Here is a 15,881-nt window from a genome sequence, read left to right as displayed (position 1 = left end):
ATGGTTTGCATAAAACGGTAAAATCTAATTATCACACATTTTTGTAGGGAAAATCAGGGACCTGCTGAAACTTTCTTTTTCTCTAAAATTCATCAAACAAGGGGCATTTCAACCTCTTTAAAATGTAAGTTACTCAAACAACAGAAAAGAAACTGTCCACTATTGAGAATCTCCTCGAAATTCACAGTTACATAATCCATTTGCACACAGTGAATGAAGATGTTAGATGTGTAAAAAAGTAGGTCTTGTTATTGTCGGGGCTGCATCCCGCGGCGTGATACTGGCGCTCAGCGGAGGGTGAGGCGGCTCCGCGACTCCCTGACGCCAGGCCGAGCAGAGCCAAGAGAGGCAGAGAGAGCACACCGGAGGAGACGGAGAGAGCGAGAGCGCTGCAGAGAAAGAAAAGGTACTGTAAACTTTTTTATTTTTTCGTGTTAACACGCTAAATGAAAAGTGTCGTTATCTGTATTGTCGCTCGTTGTAGTGTGCATGGCTCCGTTTTTGAGGAAGTAGATCCCAACGGTTATCACCTCAGCAGTGTGTCAGTTGGCAGCGTCAAACTTTTTTCTTCCTCAGGATCAGACTGGAGTTGGAGTTTAGCCACATTTTCACGAAGCTAACGCTAAGTGTTTAAAAAAAGCCGCATTTTCTTGATAAGCAACCACAGCAAACTAACTTGCTCTATATTTTAGCAAACTGTATGTCCCAGTGGGAATACTGTACGAGTGCTGCTTTCGGACATACGAGAATAACATTAACAGTTACAGTTCATTGTGCTTAAATCAACATGTAAGTTAGACTGAGGACAAGCACATGAAGTGCAAATTATACAGTGATATTGAGGCTCTTTTGCTGTTACTTAACAAATTGGATTGGACGTAATTTAATAAGCTACACGAGGTGATTTTCCTTCATGTGCGCGTTTTCTTGGTTAATCTTTTAGTCTTTTGGTCTATGAAATGTCAGACAGTTGTGACAATGGCCATCACAACTTTCTTAAGCTCAAGGTGATGCCTTCAGATTGATCGATTTGTATGACAAACTGACAAACCCCAAAACATTTGGGATTTACAGTTTGAGAAGCAGGAAACAGTAAATATTTAGCAATTTCTTGAAAAAGTCTTATGCTATATTAGCTGGTGATGTAGGTTTGTTTTATTAAACTACAGAATGTGGTATGATGTGTGGTCTTTTGTGTTATGTACTTATGAATGAGTTGTGATTTGTGGCCAATAAAATAAATGAATTAGGAGCTATATCACAATACCACAGTAGTTATCCATACCATCATTTACATGTTTTAAAGTTGTTCTTGTTGTTTTCTGAATGCTGCAGATGTAATGAGGCCCTTTCAACTGGTCTGCATGTATGCTTCACAGGGCATGTGTCCTGTGTTTTTGTTGTGATAAATTTGTGTCCAAGTGTGTGTGACAGTGAGATGGAAACGAAAGAGCATAAGAGAGAGAGACCTACACCAGCAAAGGCTAGCTCTCCTGACTTTATTGAAGATGACATATCAGATTACCCAAAGGACAGGAATTTGTCCTTGTCTGTGATTTACTTTCAATTGTTTTATCATCCTGCATTTTCAGGGTATGTGGGTTTAAAAAATGTGTTTTTAATAGGATTTAAATGAGGATGAAGGCATTTTAATGAATGGAAACACATCTGTCCATCTATATATCAATGTACAATCATAGTAAAGACAAGAAAACTACTCAACTAAAAGGTGTACATATAGATTAGCAGCATTAATGTATCAAGAAAGTCAGTCTCAACAGCAATGGGCAATGTCAAAACCCTCCAATGTGTCTGAATGGTTGTGACAACATAGCCTGCCATGTGTCAGGATGAGGTATCCACCCTAACACAACAAACACTAACCCAAAACTGAGTGCCAGGCATGGTTGAGATAGCTGTTTGAAACCCCATGTGTTTGCTAGTTATGTCTGCAGTTCTATGTGGACTGGTGTGTCTGGGACCAAAATAATCTGATCTCAGTTCATTCTTTAAAAATCTGGACAATACAGAGACACAAGGTTTTCTTGCGTTTTCTGTGTTGTACTCAGTCTATGTGACTCACTTCTTTATAATCTTGTAGGGAAAAGTGAGCTGAAGAAGCCTCTCAGGCTAATGTCATGTCTAGTTACTAAGGGTAGAACCTCATGTATTTCAAGCTCTACTCTTTAACTGTATTTACTGACTAGTATGTCAGGCTATTGAGTCAATTTTGAAACTGACTGAAATAGTAATTGTTAAATCCAACAGACAAACAGGACCTTATGTCATCAGCCAGTATGAGGTTAGTGCAGATAAATTACTGTATGTGTTTAGTAATAATTATAAAGAAATTGCAGTATAGACATTCTAAACAATGTTGGCAGTGCATGTCTGTCCACCAGAGGGCTCTGGCAGGTTTATTTTTCAACTCTAAAATATATTGCTCTTTACAAATTTTGCTCATAATTCTTTAATAACAAAATCTAAGTGGTCCTATGACATCAGATGTCAATTTAGAATTGCAATCATTTGTGCACAACCAATGATCGGATATTTCCTGGTTTCAATTCAAAATTTAGACCATATATTTCTGGCAGAATACTTGCACACCTGCTTAGTTAAATTAATAAAATGATTTTGTAGGAAAGCATTATGATTAGGTTACATTTGTTACTTTCATAGTCAGTTTATTTGTTGATACTTTGTCAGATGAATGATTCTGTTTTTCAAATGTCATAATCAGGAAAAACATGCTCAGCACAATTTTCCATTTTTACAGTCAAAAAACAGAAATATCTGACACAGTATAAAATAAAAAGAAGTAATTCACACAAAATAAATTACCTAAATGATAAATTGTCAAAATTATGTATTGTTATTATTGATAATTATTATATATGATTTTTTTTATGGACTGAGTTATCAAGCAGTTACTTATATTGCTGGTAATGTCTAGAAAAAAATATATAGTTTTGATATCTGCACTGGAATTTAGTATCATAATAGTATTTGTATCAGAATTTAAAAATTTGCTCGATCCTTCTCATGGCCACACCTTAAAAGATATTAAAATCTGGTATGGATGTTTCTCTAGAGATCCGTTTGTACCTCATGACTGCATGGCTTCGTATTTTAATAAGTATATATTACATCCTTGTAGTGTCACTATTTACTCAGTAATGATCTCTGAAGGTACTTCATCCAAAAGTGCTCACTAAAGAGACCAGTTATACTGCATGAGTGTTCTCTGTCTCTCTCCAAAAACACTCACTCTGTCTTAAATCTTTGGCTTTGCTGTCACTCTTACTTTCTTTCTCTCTTTCTCTCACTGCATCATTGCCCTTCTGTCTTCATCTTTATCTATCCCTCTCTCTCTTCCTCCATTTCTCTGTTTATAGCCAGTGACTGCACTGAGTGGGGGCTAATGGAGGCCCCATCCAGGGCCCAGCTGATAAATAATGTAGCTTATTTGTAATGCTCCATCCCCAGGGAGGGTCCAGAGAGCATCATTACTGCCTCCTCATCCTACACAGCCCAGGCCTAAATTGATTAACAGACACTGGAATGGTGCAAAATGATCCATGAGGCTAGTGTAGTGGCTAACAGCTCACACAAGGTGGGTCAAAGCCTCCGCCTGTCAGTGTCGCATGAGCCCATTCTGTGCTCCCATTAGCCTTGGTCTCTGTCCGGTGGACTAACTGATGGCCATAACAAGCTGCAGCTAACGCAATAGTGAGGGAGAGCACTGGTTGGACTCAGCTACAGAGAATGTCAGAATGGGTTTTATGAGGCTGTTGTGTAAATGGTGATGTGTCTTTCAGCTTTTATAGGGAGTATTTCTGCGGCAAGGGCCACTGCAGGCATCTGTGTGACTCTTCAGTGAAGAGCGATGAAGCTCAGTGGTTGATACACACATATATATGTATATATATTTTTTTATATTTAATGCAATTAATGCATGTTGATTGTTCATCAGTGTCTTATAATCAGACAGAGAATTTCTGCTAAAATGATTGGTCATTTTACAAAAAATGAATCAATGAAAATGAATGTGATTTGGATAATGATTAGAATTGTTTGTGAATTTATTAAAATAATTATCAATCTATTGAGTAGAGGATTATCAGAAAATGGAAAATACTGTGGTAATCATTACTGTCTTTTTCCTGCAGAAGGGCCAAGGTTTTGAATCCAACTCCTCATTTGTGAGGATTGCAGCCCTGATTTAGGCCAAACATGCACTAGTTTCTAGTGAAATGTGAAGATTTGCTGCTTTTTACTATTTTGTATTATTGTAATGAAATACACTTTTTGGGGGGCACTTATAGTTGGACAAAAAAAGCAATTTGAAGATATTTTCTTGGGTTCACCTTGGGAAGTTGTAAGCCATGTCACAGAAACTTCACTTTTAAATCCTCTTTCTTCTCTCTTCCCCTCTTCTCTTTCTGAATTGTAGGATTAACTGTTACTAACTGCTTAGAGATAAACATGTTGTTTTCAGAATTAATTTGGACAGAGCAGCCACATTGCCGTCACGTGAACAGTTCTATTTAAAGTGAAAATTGTCAGGAAATTGTATGGAAAGTCGGTGAACAAGAAGCCTGTTTATGTAATTTAAACATCCTAGTCTATACATAGGTATAAGATCAGGCAAGCACAATGGCGCCATTATATTTTGACTCCTTCACAGACAACTCTAAACTAGCATTGTGCAAAGAAGCAACACAAATCCATATCAGACTCTTTAAATAAGCATGTGGTGAGGCCAGCAGTCCAATATTGCAATTGTCAGGGTTAGAGATATGGTCTCCAGCTGCAGCAGAACGACAGTAGAGGATTGTAAAGTCTACTCCAGATGTTACAGTGCAGAACTTTCTGGATTCTTCCATCTGATATGGATTAAAGGTTGTCTTTGTGCAGCTAGTCCTGATGTTGTGCTGACAGTGCTGGCTGTCAGAGAGCCCATCAAAGCAGCTCTGTGGCTGGAAGTGGATCAGAAAGACTCCCTGTATGTTTTTGTGGTGACCCTGGTACAAAGATGATGGTGCTGTTTTTGCCTTTTGAACTTTGTTTTATTGTTGTGCTCCACACTCAGCTCTGACATACGCTAAATGTTCTGCTTTATGTGAAGTTGTTGGGAGATAGTTTCTCATCTGGCACTGACAAGGCCAGTGTTTTCAAGTAACACTCATTTTGAAATCAAGTGAACTGATTAATTTATGACAACAGTAGCCAGCCAGACCCAATAATGGGTAGGACTCACAACAGAGATGTGTCATAGCAAAAAATGTAAATTGCCAAAAACAGGTCTCAGGAGTCTGGCCAGATTTTGTTACTGGGTCTTTGACCAAGTGTTTCTTGATTTTTAAATAAAACATTTTAGACCACTAGGAAAGCAAGAATAGGAAGATAAAAGTCAGAGGTAGTCAGTTTAGGCTTTTTTCTCCCACCATCAACCTCAGAAAAAATTTGCAGGTCTCAGCAGGAGGAAGTGGTGATGTGCTGATGATGACAGATACGAAGACATAATTACACAGCTTATTTCTTGTCCCTCTAGTGGTAAAAATTCATATTTATACAATGCTAACAGGGGTGGTATCACATTAAGGTCTTGAGAAACGAGATATCGGTGTTGAAAGATGTTTTCCTATAATCTCACACACACAAACACACACCCTACCCCACCCATATCCCATCCCTTATAAGTTAGTACCTCGTCACTTTTGATTAGCCAATCTGATTTAGGTGCCTAAGCTAAGTATAGCAGCAAATTGCATCTTTCCAGTAAGAGTGCTTGGCAATAGTAAGTTTCAAGGGCCTCCACCACACACATACACACATGTGTTGTAAACAGCACCTGTTCTCATCAAACTTTCCTGCCCGTTTGTCACTGTGATGCAGCCTCCACATGCTGTAGCTGACAAAGATAGAAATTGCTATTCATCCTATAGTCTGAAGGGCCAAGAATAACTTCAGAGCGGTCGTAATGATGTATTTGTTCCTGCTCTTAGAAAATTCAATATGCTGCAGGCTTTACTGTCCGAGAGTGATGCTTCCTCATCCCTCATGGGTGAGTATGTGGTACAGATAAAAGGTGGTGGATTTCTAACAAGCTGTTTATTTGATGATGAGATTGCATCATAGTCAAAACCTTAACCATAACTGTGTTTTTATCTCTCTAATTGCATTTAGTAAAACTTGAAAAGAAAGTGGAACTGGGAAAGCTTGATGCACTCTTGTCCCTTTTAGAAGCAAACCGCATCCACCTTCAGGCTACTGAATTGCTCCTGTGGGACCCATGTGAATGGGCGCATTTATCCAGGGGTCCACATGCACTTCCTTTTCTTTGTTCAACATATTGCCAGATTCCTGCCCAAAACCAGTGTTTGTTGGTTGGTAGTACTGAAACTTTAAAGAACATTTGCCCCAGCAGGCGCCCATTGAAAATGTCCTTCCCCTAAAGTCTGAAAGACCTTTTCAAATCTCACATACATGTAGTGTGGTCAGTACTGTTTTCTTTTTAAGAGAGAGTAACAGAGGAGGAGGAATTAAAATCTTTGACCTGCCAGTCACACGAAGCTAATTGGAATTAAAGCTGAAGTGATGGATCAAACAAATAAAGTCAGAACTCAACAATTACTTAATTTATCAAGAACATAATCGGCAGAATAATAATATTGGTAATAATTGTATGTTTCAGCCCTGCAGGAGTTTTCTGCAGCTGATACTTTTGAGCTGGTTAAGAAATGGCTTATTTTCAACATTCAGACCATAACATATTTCTGTGAATTAAATCAGGTTTTAAAGTTGCAAGTTTGTTGTATACAGGATGTGAAACCCTTAGCTGTAAATGACGTTAGTGAGTGGTGGTAATGTGACAAGCCTTATGAACAGGAAGCTATCTGGAAAATGTTTGGTTGGGGCTGATGTTAACAGGAGGGCATCCATTGTGATGCCTCTGCCATTTCCCGGAATCCATGACTAAGATGGACACGCCAGCTGTAACAGTGATGTCGTCAAAGGTTTTTCTCATGAGACATACATGCTGATGAAGTAAAAGGGGAAAAGGTCGATGGTCATCATAGTTGCGGCAACCTAGTGAGAGAAAGGATACAGCCGTCCGAGTTAGTCTACAGATGTGTGTGTGAAATTGTGTTGGAGTTTATTCATAGATCCTAACCTACTTCTATTTTTCTTCTACCAAGTGGCTGTCAACAGGACCTAATCTGACATTGGAAGTTGAGGATTATCTGAAAATTCAAAAAAAAAAAAAAAAAAGCACTCTCAAATAATATCTCAGCTTTGATCTTCTAAGACTGGACTGTCCCCAGCACTGCTCACTCTTCATTGTGGACAGAAAGGAGAGGGGAGGAGGACGGCTTGTCCATCATGAACGTCACCTCGCTCTTCTCCTTCACCAGCCCGGCAGTTAAACGGCTGCTGGGTTGGAAACAGGGTGATGAGGAAGAGAAATGGGCAGAAAAAGCAGTGGATGCTCTGGTTAAGAAACTAAAAAAGAAGAAAGGAGCCATGGAAGAGTTGGAGAGGGCACTCAGCTGCCCAGGTCAGCCCAGTAACTGTGTGACCATCCCTCGCTCCCTGGATGGACGGCTACAGGTGTCCCACAGGAAAGGTCTGCCGCATGTCATTTATTGTCGTGTGTGGCGCTGGCCTGATCTGCAGTCCCACCATGAGCTGAAGGCACTGGAGTGCTGCGAGTACCCATTTGGCTCCAAACAGAAGGATGTTTGTATCAACCCGTACCACTACAAACGAGTAGACAGTCCAGGTGAGTTACAGAGTGCTGAAATAGCTCACGATGTAATCTTTAGGTCTAATAAGCAGAGTAAGCTAACCATCTTGAGATGTCTTTTGTAATGGCTTCTGCAAATATTCCCCTGTTTAACTTTAACATATCCTGCATATCTTATCTGGAAAAAAAATTCACTTCGCCAAGACAGGACATCAGTTGTGTTGTGCTTAACTTTGTGTAGTAATACTGTTTTTTATAGAACCTAACTGAAACCCAACTTATGAAGTGCCTGACACAAGACAGCAAATGAAAGATAACAAATTAAAATCCATCCATCTATTACCTACATCCACTTATTCCTGGGTCACAGGGATCTGTGAAAACCCTCAAGAAGAGATTTAAAAAATTATGCTTCCCCCCTTATTTGCTTCAATAAGTTCTTTCAGAGCCTCTGGGCCCTGACTGCAAAGGTACCAATACAACAAATCACCACTATTTAGGAATTTACTAAAGAGAAGATGAGGGTCAGCTGACAAGATAGAAACAGCTGCATGCAGGATGTAAAAAGCCGTGAGTGTGTGAGTGTGTGAGTGTGTGAGTGTGTGAGTGTGTGAGTGTGTGAGTGTGTGAGTGTGTGAGTGTGTGAGTGTGTGAGTGTGTGAGTGTGTGAGTGTGTGAGTGTGTGAGTGTGTGAGTGTGTGAGTGTGTGAGTTCATATGTTGTTGAGCAGGAAATTCCATCCGGTGCAGAATAAGGGCTTTGGGCATGCTTTGTACTGCAGGCTGTTTTTTTTTTTCCCACATTTATGCACACATGTAGACACATAAAGGCACACACATGCTCTTGCACTTGCACGTGTTACAAATGCAAGGATACACACACATGCGCGTGACTGCACGCACCGCTTTTCTGAGGACGGCTGGAACAGGAAGCCAGTCACCAACACACAATGGGAGGAAAGAGTTGTTGCCTGCCTTGCACACTTTTTGTTTTATCAGCGGGTGGAAGATGGAGGGCTAAGGTGATTCAACCCCAGAGCACCTGTCTGTCCACACTGCCCCCCACCCCCTTTAACACCATCCGCCTACTCACACACATCCTGTCAATCTCCCTTCACAATTCTACTAACTACCACAGCTGTGTGCCTGCACCACATATAACCTTTGAAATAAACTACATTGATGTCCTGGACCTCTGCAACACACATGGGCTACCTGCAGGAATACTGGCAGCAGCGCAGACCCGTCTAAAATTTCAGCACTAGCTTTATTTATCTACGCAGGTATTTATAGACACAAGTGGAGCATATCTCTGTGGATTGTGTGTACTCCACCTGAATGGCACTCACATCAGCCAGGAGATTTACCCCAAGTGATGAATTCCTCAGAAATGGCTTGCCTCAGGCTGTCTTTTCAAGGCAGAAACCTGAGCCCGAATACTGCTGGAAGCTGACATATGAAAAATGCAGGGACATCAGAAAACTGACTCATGAAGTGTACCAGAAGGATTATGAACATTTTTTGTGTTATTATAAGCAGTGTGTATTGAAACAATTCCAGGATTATTTATTGGATAGACATAGACAGATAAATGAAACTGGTTGTGAAGGGTCACTCAAGCAGGTAGGAAGCAAATACACAAACATTCACTCGTTCCACCTTCTAAAATGTGAGGAGTAGCTGTTTGTCTGAGGTTCTGAACTGTTGAACAGAATTGAAAATAAAGTGGGTTTTTTTGCAGCCAACATTTGGTTAGATTTGCGATAAACCTAATATTTGTTTGCCTTATAGTAGGTAAGATATGGTAAGTTGGATGTGAAGATTCATCAGGGTTATGGGTTTATGTTAAAACAATCAACTTAAAGAGTCATAAAATGACATAAATGTTTTTTGGCTACTGCAGGTTAAATATTTACAGTGAAAATGTACTTTTGTCATAGAACAGTCTGGCACATTTGTTTACAGCATTGCCTGCAGTGGCCTCATACACCACAAGATGTCAGAGAGAGAGAGATGTTATGACTATATGAATAGATATGTCACAGACACCTAATCAGTACAGCCTCATACAGGTTATTTTAAGTTTAAGATTAATAGACTAACAGTACCAGCATCATCTAGGAATTTTTTTTAATTATTAGTAGAGACATAATTCATTGAACGTCATGTGTGATTGGTTGAAATATTACTGGCATTTTTATGGCTTTCTCCTCAGTGCTGCCACCTGTGTTGGTACCAAGGAACAGTGAATTTAATGCCAAGCATACGATGCTGCCTCGCTTCCGTAATCCTTTGCAACAGAACGAGCCTCATATGCCCCAGAATGCTACCTTCCCAGAGTCCTTTGCTCAGGCCAACACAATGCCTTTTCCTCATTCGCCGGGAAACAGTTACCCAAACTCTCCAGGAAGCGGCAGCAGTGCCACCTTCCCTCATTCACCATCTAGCTCTGACCCTGGCAGTCCATTCCAGATGCCAGGTGAGATCCAAGAGTAAATTGTCTTCCACTTTCCTTCCTGTTTCTGTACCTAAAAGTAACTAGTCAAATCCCTGCCCTTTTTTGCCTCCTTCCTAATTCAGAGACTCCCCCTCCTGCCTACATGCCCCCAGAGGAGCAAATGACTCAGGATTGCCCCCAACCAATGGACACCAACCTCATGGCTCCACCCTTGCCTCTAGAGAGCACCAATAGGGCCGGTAAGTGTTGGAATTCCCATCTCTTTGTCTTTCTTTCTTTCTGTTTCTCTCATATACACACACACATTCTTGTGCTCATGCTAATATCGTCCACATAAGGCTGTCTGCACCTGTTCCTTTATCTGCAGGTGTGGAGATTTTTGGGAAGCTGGTTGTTCAGAAAGTTTTTTTTCTCTTGTGGTCAAACTCCCCAAAAAAATCTCAGTGGGAGTTGTCCTGCCAGACAAAACCTGAACAGAGTGTGGAAAAGAATCTGCAAGTTTACAGCAAGTCTTTGGCTGTGGGTGCAAGCTCTGGGGAAGCTCAAAGCCTCAATAAATTAAGCCAATCCTCAGAACAGCTCTATGAGAGCAATAAAAGCCAGTAACAACCAATCAGTATTATTGATAAGATTTGATTATTAAAATGGTATGACACAAATGTATTTATTGATTAGTTAGATCTAGTGATGTAGCCATTTGTGGCAGCGCACGGTGACACAATAAGCAGCTGCAGACAGGAAAATGGCAGAGGCACAGAACAGTGAAAGTCGCATTTTCCATAATTAAACCATTTTTACACTGGTATGTGGATAGTGGTGCCTTCTTGTTCTAGTTTTTCCTATTATGTGGTGAGACAATCAGTAATCCAGTAAAATGTTGAGGGTTGTCACGCCAGTTGTAAGTAATTTGCTCATCTCACTGAGCAGACCATCTTCTGTTTTATCTGATGTCAGTCGACAGTGACTCTTAAGATAAGGGCATAAGACCCATGTCACTCTTAACTTCCATGTTTTTAGGCTTCATATCTGTATTTTGTCTGGTGCATTTGTTTTTTTTGTTTTTGTTTTTGTTTTTTGTTTTTTTTGCTGCTGTCAAGCTGATGGTGAAAATGCCACATACACACCTGTTCTGATGACTGATGCAGGTCTGAGTCAATGTGGATTAAATGTTTTTGTTTTCACATAGAAGCTCCCTACAACGTTGTGAGAATCACATTCAGAGACAATCTAGTTGTCACATGCAACCATAGCCGGAGACACAACAGAGCTCACACAAGGGGTGGACTGAAACGTTGATTCAGGCTGGGGATTTGACTCCATCCCAGACCACTTTGTAAATGCGTGCAATATTGATGGAGAAGCAGGTGGATGGTTGCTATGCACTATGGTTGTTATGTACTATGGTTGCTATGTGCGTCGCAGAGAAGTCAGATTGTGAGATGACTGCTTTGAGCAGACCCCCAGGTTAGCTAGACTTATTTGAAAGACAACAGAAAGGCAATCCCACTTTTTGCTATTAGATGGAGATTATTGTTTTACTAAATCTGGCCTAACTGTTGCCCTCTTTTCAATCTGTGTGGTTGACCTACTGGCTCATGTTTCTTCCCCTGTCAGGCCATACGCTTTTATGTTTATTAAAAAGACATATGTTTGACAGATTGCAGCATTTCTTGGTGAGCTTGTTATTGTTATATAAAAACAATGGGAAAACTACCTAAATTGTCATACAAAACCACAATTGTTCCTTGTTCAGTTTTTTTAAACATAATAAGAGGCAGTACTAAACACACCACGCAGGTGTTTGTAGTTAAATTTGACTTGCGTCACATGAAAAAACAGCTGGACTTTTGTCTGAAGTTATGTTTTCTACACCTGACTCACAAAATATTTTAGCTTTTTTTCATCATCATGCACTTAAGGCTCAATGAGTTTGCCCACACATTGCAGTGGGGGTGGGAAGAGCTGCTGAAATGTTTGCTGGAAGTGGGACTTTAGGGAGTTTTTAAGTTCTTTTCCACAAGCTGTATCCTGTACATGGGAGTGGGCCTGTATTGTAGGTCAGCTCTGGGAAGGGGACAGACAAAACACACCTGCTAGCCAGTGCCATGCTGCAGAGGAAGTTTAGGAGAAGTATGTGCTTAGATAAACATGATTTATTCCTCCCTCTCAAAGAGGGTGAGGCCAGCTGGCACTGGCTCTTCCGAGATACCAGGCACATAGAGCATCGCCAGGCCCCTTCTATTGACTGTTTGCTGGCTCAATAAAGGCTGGCACACAGACCACAGACAGTCTGCATGCTTTAGGATACATCTGCATTGATTGTGGTCAGCATAAATGTACATTAATGTAGCCAGTGGGTCCCATATGTTTATTCAAATAATTGTTATAGACTGCAGGGGACAGTTAGCAAGAAATAATTGCACAGATGAGTAAGATTTATAGCTGAGGCTCGGCTGGCTTCAGTGGCTCCTGACAGCTTGTCTACACAGTGGTGTTTTAAGTGTGTGTGTGTGTGTGTGTGTTCAGCTAACCCCTGTGACCTGATAATGTGTTTCCTGCACAGATGTGCAGCCTGTGGCCTATGAGGAACCCAAGCACTGGTGTTCTATTGTTTACTATGAGCTCAACAATCGTGTTGGAGAGGCGTTCCAGGCTTCCTCAACCAGTGTGCTCGTCGATGGCTTTACAGATCCCTCCAACAACCGCAGTCGGTTCTGTCTGGGCCTGCTCTCCAACGTTAACCGCAACTCCACCATTGAGAACACACGGCGGCACATTGGCAAAGGTGCAGTATGCAAACCCTAACAGTGACTGCGGTGCACTGACTATCAGCAGACGAGACTAAATCAATTCATTTTGTCAATAGGAATTGGGATCTAGAGAAGGGCAGAACAATAAAAACAAATCGAGTGAACATTTTAGTGTATTGATTTAAGATTGACCACACTGATGTTTGGGGCGTTTGTTTTTGCTGACCAACACTTTATCCTCTCCTGCTGCCTCTCAGGTGTCCACCTGTATTATGTTGGCGGGGAGGTGTATGCAGAATGTCTAAGTGATAGCAGTATCTTCGTCCAGAGTCGTAACTGTAACTACCACCATGGCTTCCATCCCACGACTGTGTGTAAAATTCCCAGTGGATGCAGCCTGAAGATTTTTAATAATCAGGAATTTGCTGAGCTCCTGGCCCAGTCCGTCAACCATGGCTTTGAGGCAGTTTATGAGCTCACCAAGATGTGTACCATCCGCATGAGCTTTGTTAAGGTAAGCTGGTGTTTTACTCTGGGGTGCCAAGTGGTTTTGGCAGTGCATTTTCTATATGGGCACAGTGCATGCACAGGTTGGTGGTTTGACTGGCGACAATAGTTGCAGGTCTGTCCCTTTCTCTCTTTTCCTCTTATTCCCTCTCTGCCTGTCTGTGGCACATTTAAAAATAAAGCCTGAAAATCCAGAAAAAAATAACTGCTAAATGTTTTGCTCTGTAATAAAATTATATTCTCCTTAGTTTACAGTTACCATTAACTCAGAAGAGTTAGACTCAGTTTTCATACTTATCACATTGTGGAGTTTTTATTTTACAACTAAATATCTCTGGATTGTATGTTTTGTTTTTTTTTTAAATGCAAGTGAAAAAGAAAATGGTACAAAAATTTATAAATAAGTAAACATTGATAATTAAGCATTTAATAACTTGGTGCATAATATCATTATGAGCACATAAGAAACAGTATATTCTGAAAGGAAACCATTCAGCAACTTTTCAATGCTTGGAATTCTAAAACTAATCATAAAATTAAAAGTGAGGAAATGGATTGCCACACAACAAATAGTCTGATTTCCTTTTTACTTTATTGCCCATGTGAAAATTTGTTAATAAACAAAATAAACTTGTCCTTTTTAAGAAGTTTTTGTATTTTCTAGCAAAATTCAAAGCATTTACAATGTACAGTCAAATCATGTTAAATGAAACAGTCATACTATTGAGAATTAAAAAAAAAAAAAAATTATGTCTTTATCAGGGCTGGGGAGCAGAGTACCACCGCCAAGATGTGACCAGCACACCCTGCTGGATTGAGATTCACCTGCATGGTCCCCTGCAGTGGTTGGATAAGGTGTTAACCCAGATGGGCTCCCCCCACAACCCTATATCCTCTGTCTCCTAGGCTTCACTGTGGCTCTCCATACCCCAGCATTTTGGTTTAAGTAGCAAAAATAGGGACAAACTGGTCCCAGACTGGTTTGTGGTTCAGACGGATAGAGGTTTTGACTAAAACACAAGCTGATCTGGGACCTGTGGGGTTGGGCGGGTTGTTATTTGGGATGGTTTGTTCTCTACTTGAAGGACATCTGAATTGGGCACATTTACAGACTGGGAGGGGATTAAGCAAAGTGAGCGTGATGCATCTGGAAGATACTTGATCTTTGTGACCAACTGTAATAATTAGACCATCACACTCATAACACAAGTATCCTCCCTGATATTGCTCCCACAACATCTCTTTTTCATTGTTCTATTATTCTGACTCATAACTAGTTTGCATCTAAATATTCCCTTGGAAATCCAGATATATGTGTGTGGTTACAATAATTATGGGACATTCCAGGTCACCAAAATTGCAGTCAGCTGCTGTTTTCTGTCTGACTGTAATGAGGTTGGCATGAAATGTGCTTAAGACATGTACAGAGTTGGCAGACACTTGGAGGATGACCATTATGACTGACAAATGTAATCATCTCCAGATACTTAAAAAAGTATGCCATTTCCTCAAAGTGTTCTTTTAGGTTATTAAATTAAAGTGGAGCAAAGTTATTATAAAAATGAAATATCACACATCATGAAAGTAAAATTAGGGGAGTTTGAAAGTTTAGTGTGGGGCATGGCACTAAAAGGGCATTTCAGACATAAAGCTAATGCTTAAATGTTGCTCATCTTGTGTTACACCCGTGTTTCAAATGAATTGTTTAGATATATTCACTATTAGAATATGTGCTGTGCAGTCTGGTTTTGCAAGGCATAGTGTGGTTAGCGTAGTGTTACACATTTAAGATTGGTAGCTAAACATCACATGAAGCAGAGGTAAAAACAAATGCAGTTTAGTTTGTTCCTCAATGTCATTCTGCAGCAAATGTGTCAACTGCAGAGTCACATTGAGGACATAGATATTTCAGTGACTGTGCTTCATTCACTTATTGACTGAGCAAAACTTGTTGAGCATTCAACTTTTAATTGTTGACAGGAGACGGAATCAGTTCCTGATGTCCCAATATGAATTTTTTTTTTTTTTTTTATAAAATGCAGATTTTGCCATTAAATTGTTTCTTGCTTTGAGCAATCCTCTTTGCTTTTCAACTGTTCTACTCTTTACATTCTGTTATGTATTTTTGAATGTTTCCTATTTGCACTTTTACAGATTGCCCCTTTTTTGTTTTTTCCTCCTTTCTGTTTTTGCTCAGTAAAGCTCCCAGAAAAGCAGTTTTATTCCATGAATATCAAGTCTGTACTGGAAGATTCAATAAATTTGTTTCATTACTTGCAACATATGTCTCTTTAATGAATTCTGTTTCAGGGCTTGTGTTTTGAATTTGTATGCCTGTCTGTTTAATTACAGACCATGCATGTTAAGAAAATATGAATCATTGTATTGTCAGCGACTTTCAGAAACACGAACCA

The 15,881-nt window shown here is 40.1% G+C and overlaps 1 protein-coding gene across 1 annotated transcript; it reads left to right on the top strand.

Moving 5' to 3' along the window:
• Positions 1 to 291: 291 nt before the first annotated feature.
• On the top strand, positions 292 to 15,052 carry smad1 (SMAD family member 1). Its single transcript, XM_026302396.1, has 7 exons — positions 292 to 406; positions 7,206 to 7,789; positions 9,968 to 10,231; positions 10,333 to 10,449; positions 12,774 to 12,995; positions 13,218 to 13,474; positions 14,230 to 15,052. Exons 2-7 carry the CDS (start codon positions 7,390 to 7,392, stop codon positions 14,371 to 14,373), a joined length of 1,404 nt encoding a protein of 467 aa, XP_026158181.1. The 5' UTR covers positions 292 to 406; positions 7,206 to 7,389; the 3' UTR covers positions 14,374 to 15,052.
• The last annotated feature ends 829 nt before the right edge of the window (positions 15,053 to 15,881 follow it).

This window comes from Mastacembelus armatus, chromosome 1, assembly GCF_900324485.2.
Source record: "Mastacembelus armatus chromosome 1, fMasArm1.2, whole genome shotgun sequence".
Lineage (NCBI taxonomy): Eukaryota > Metazoa > Chordata > Actinopteri > Synbranchiformes > Mastacembelidae > Mastacembelus > Mastacembelus armatus.
Note: the sequence above shows the minus strand (reverse complement) of the source record. Positions and strands in the feature narration are given on the sequence as shown.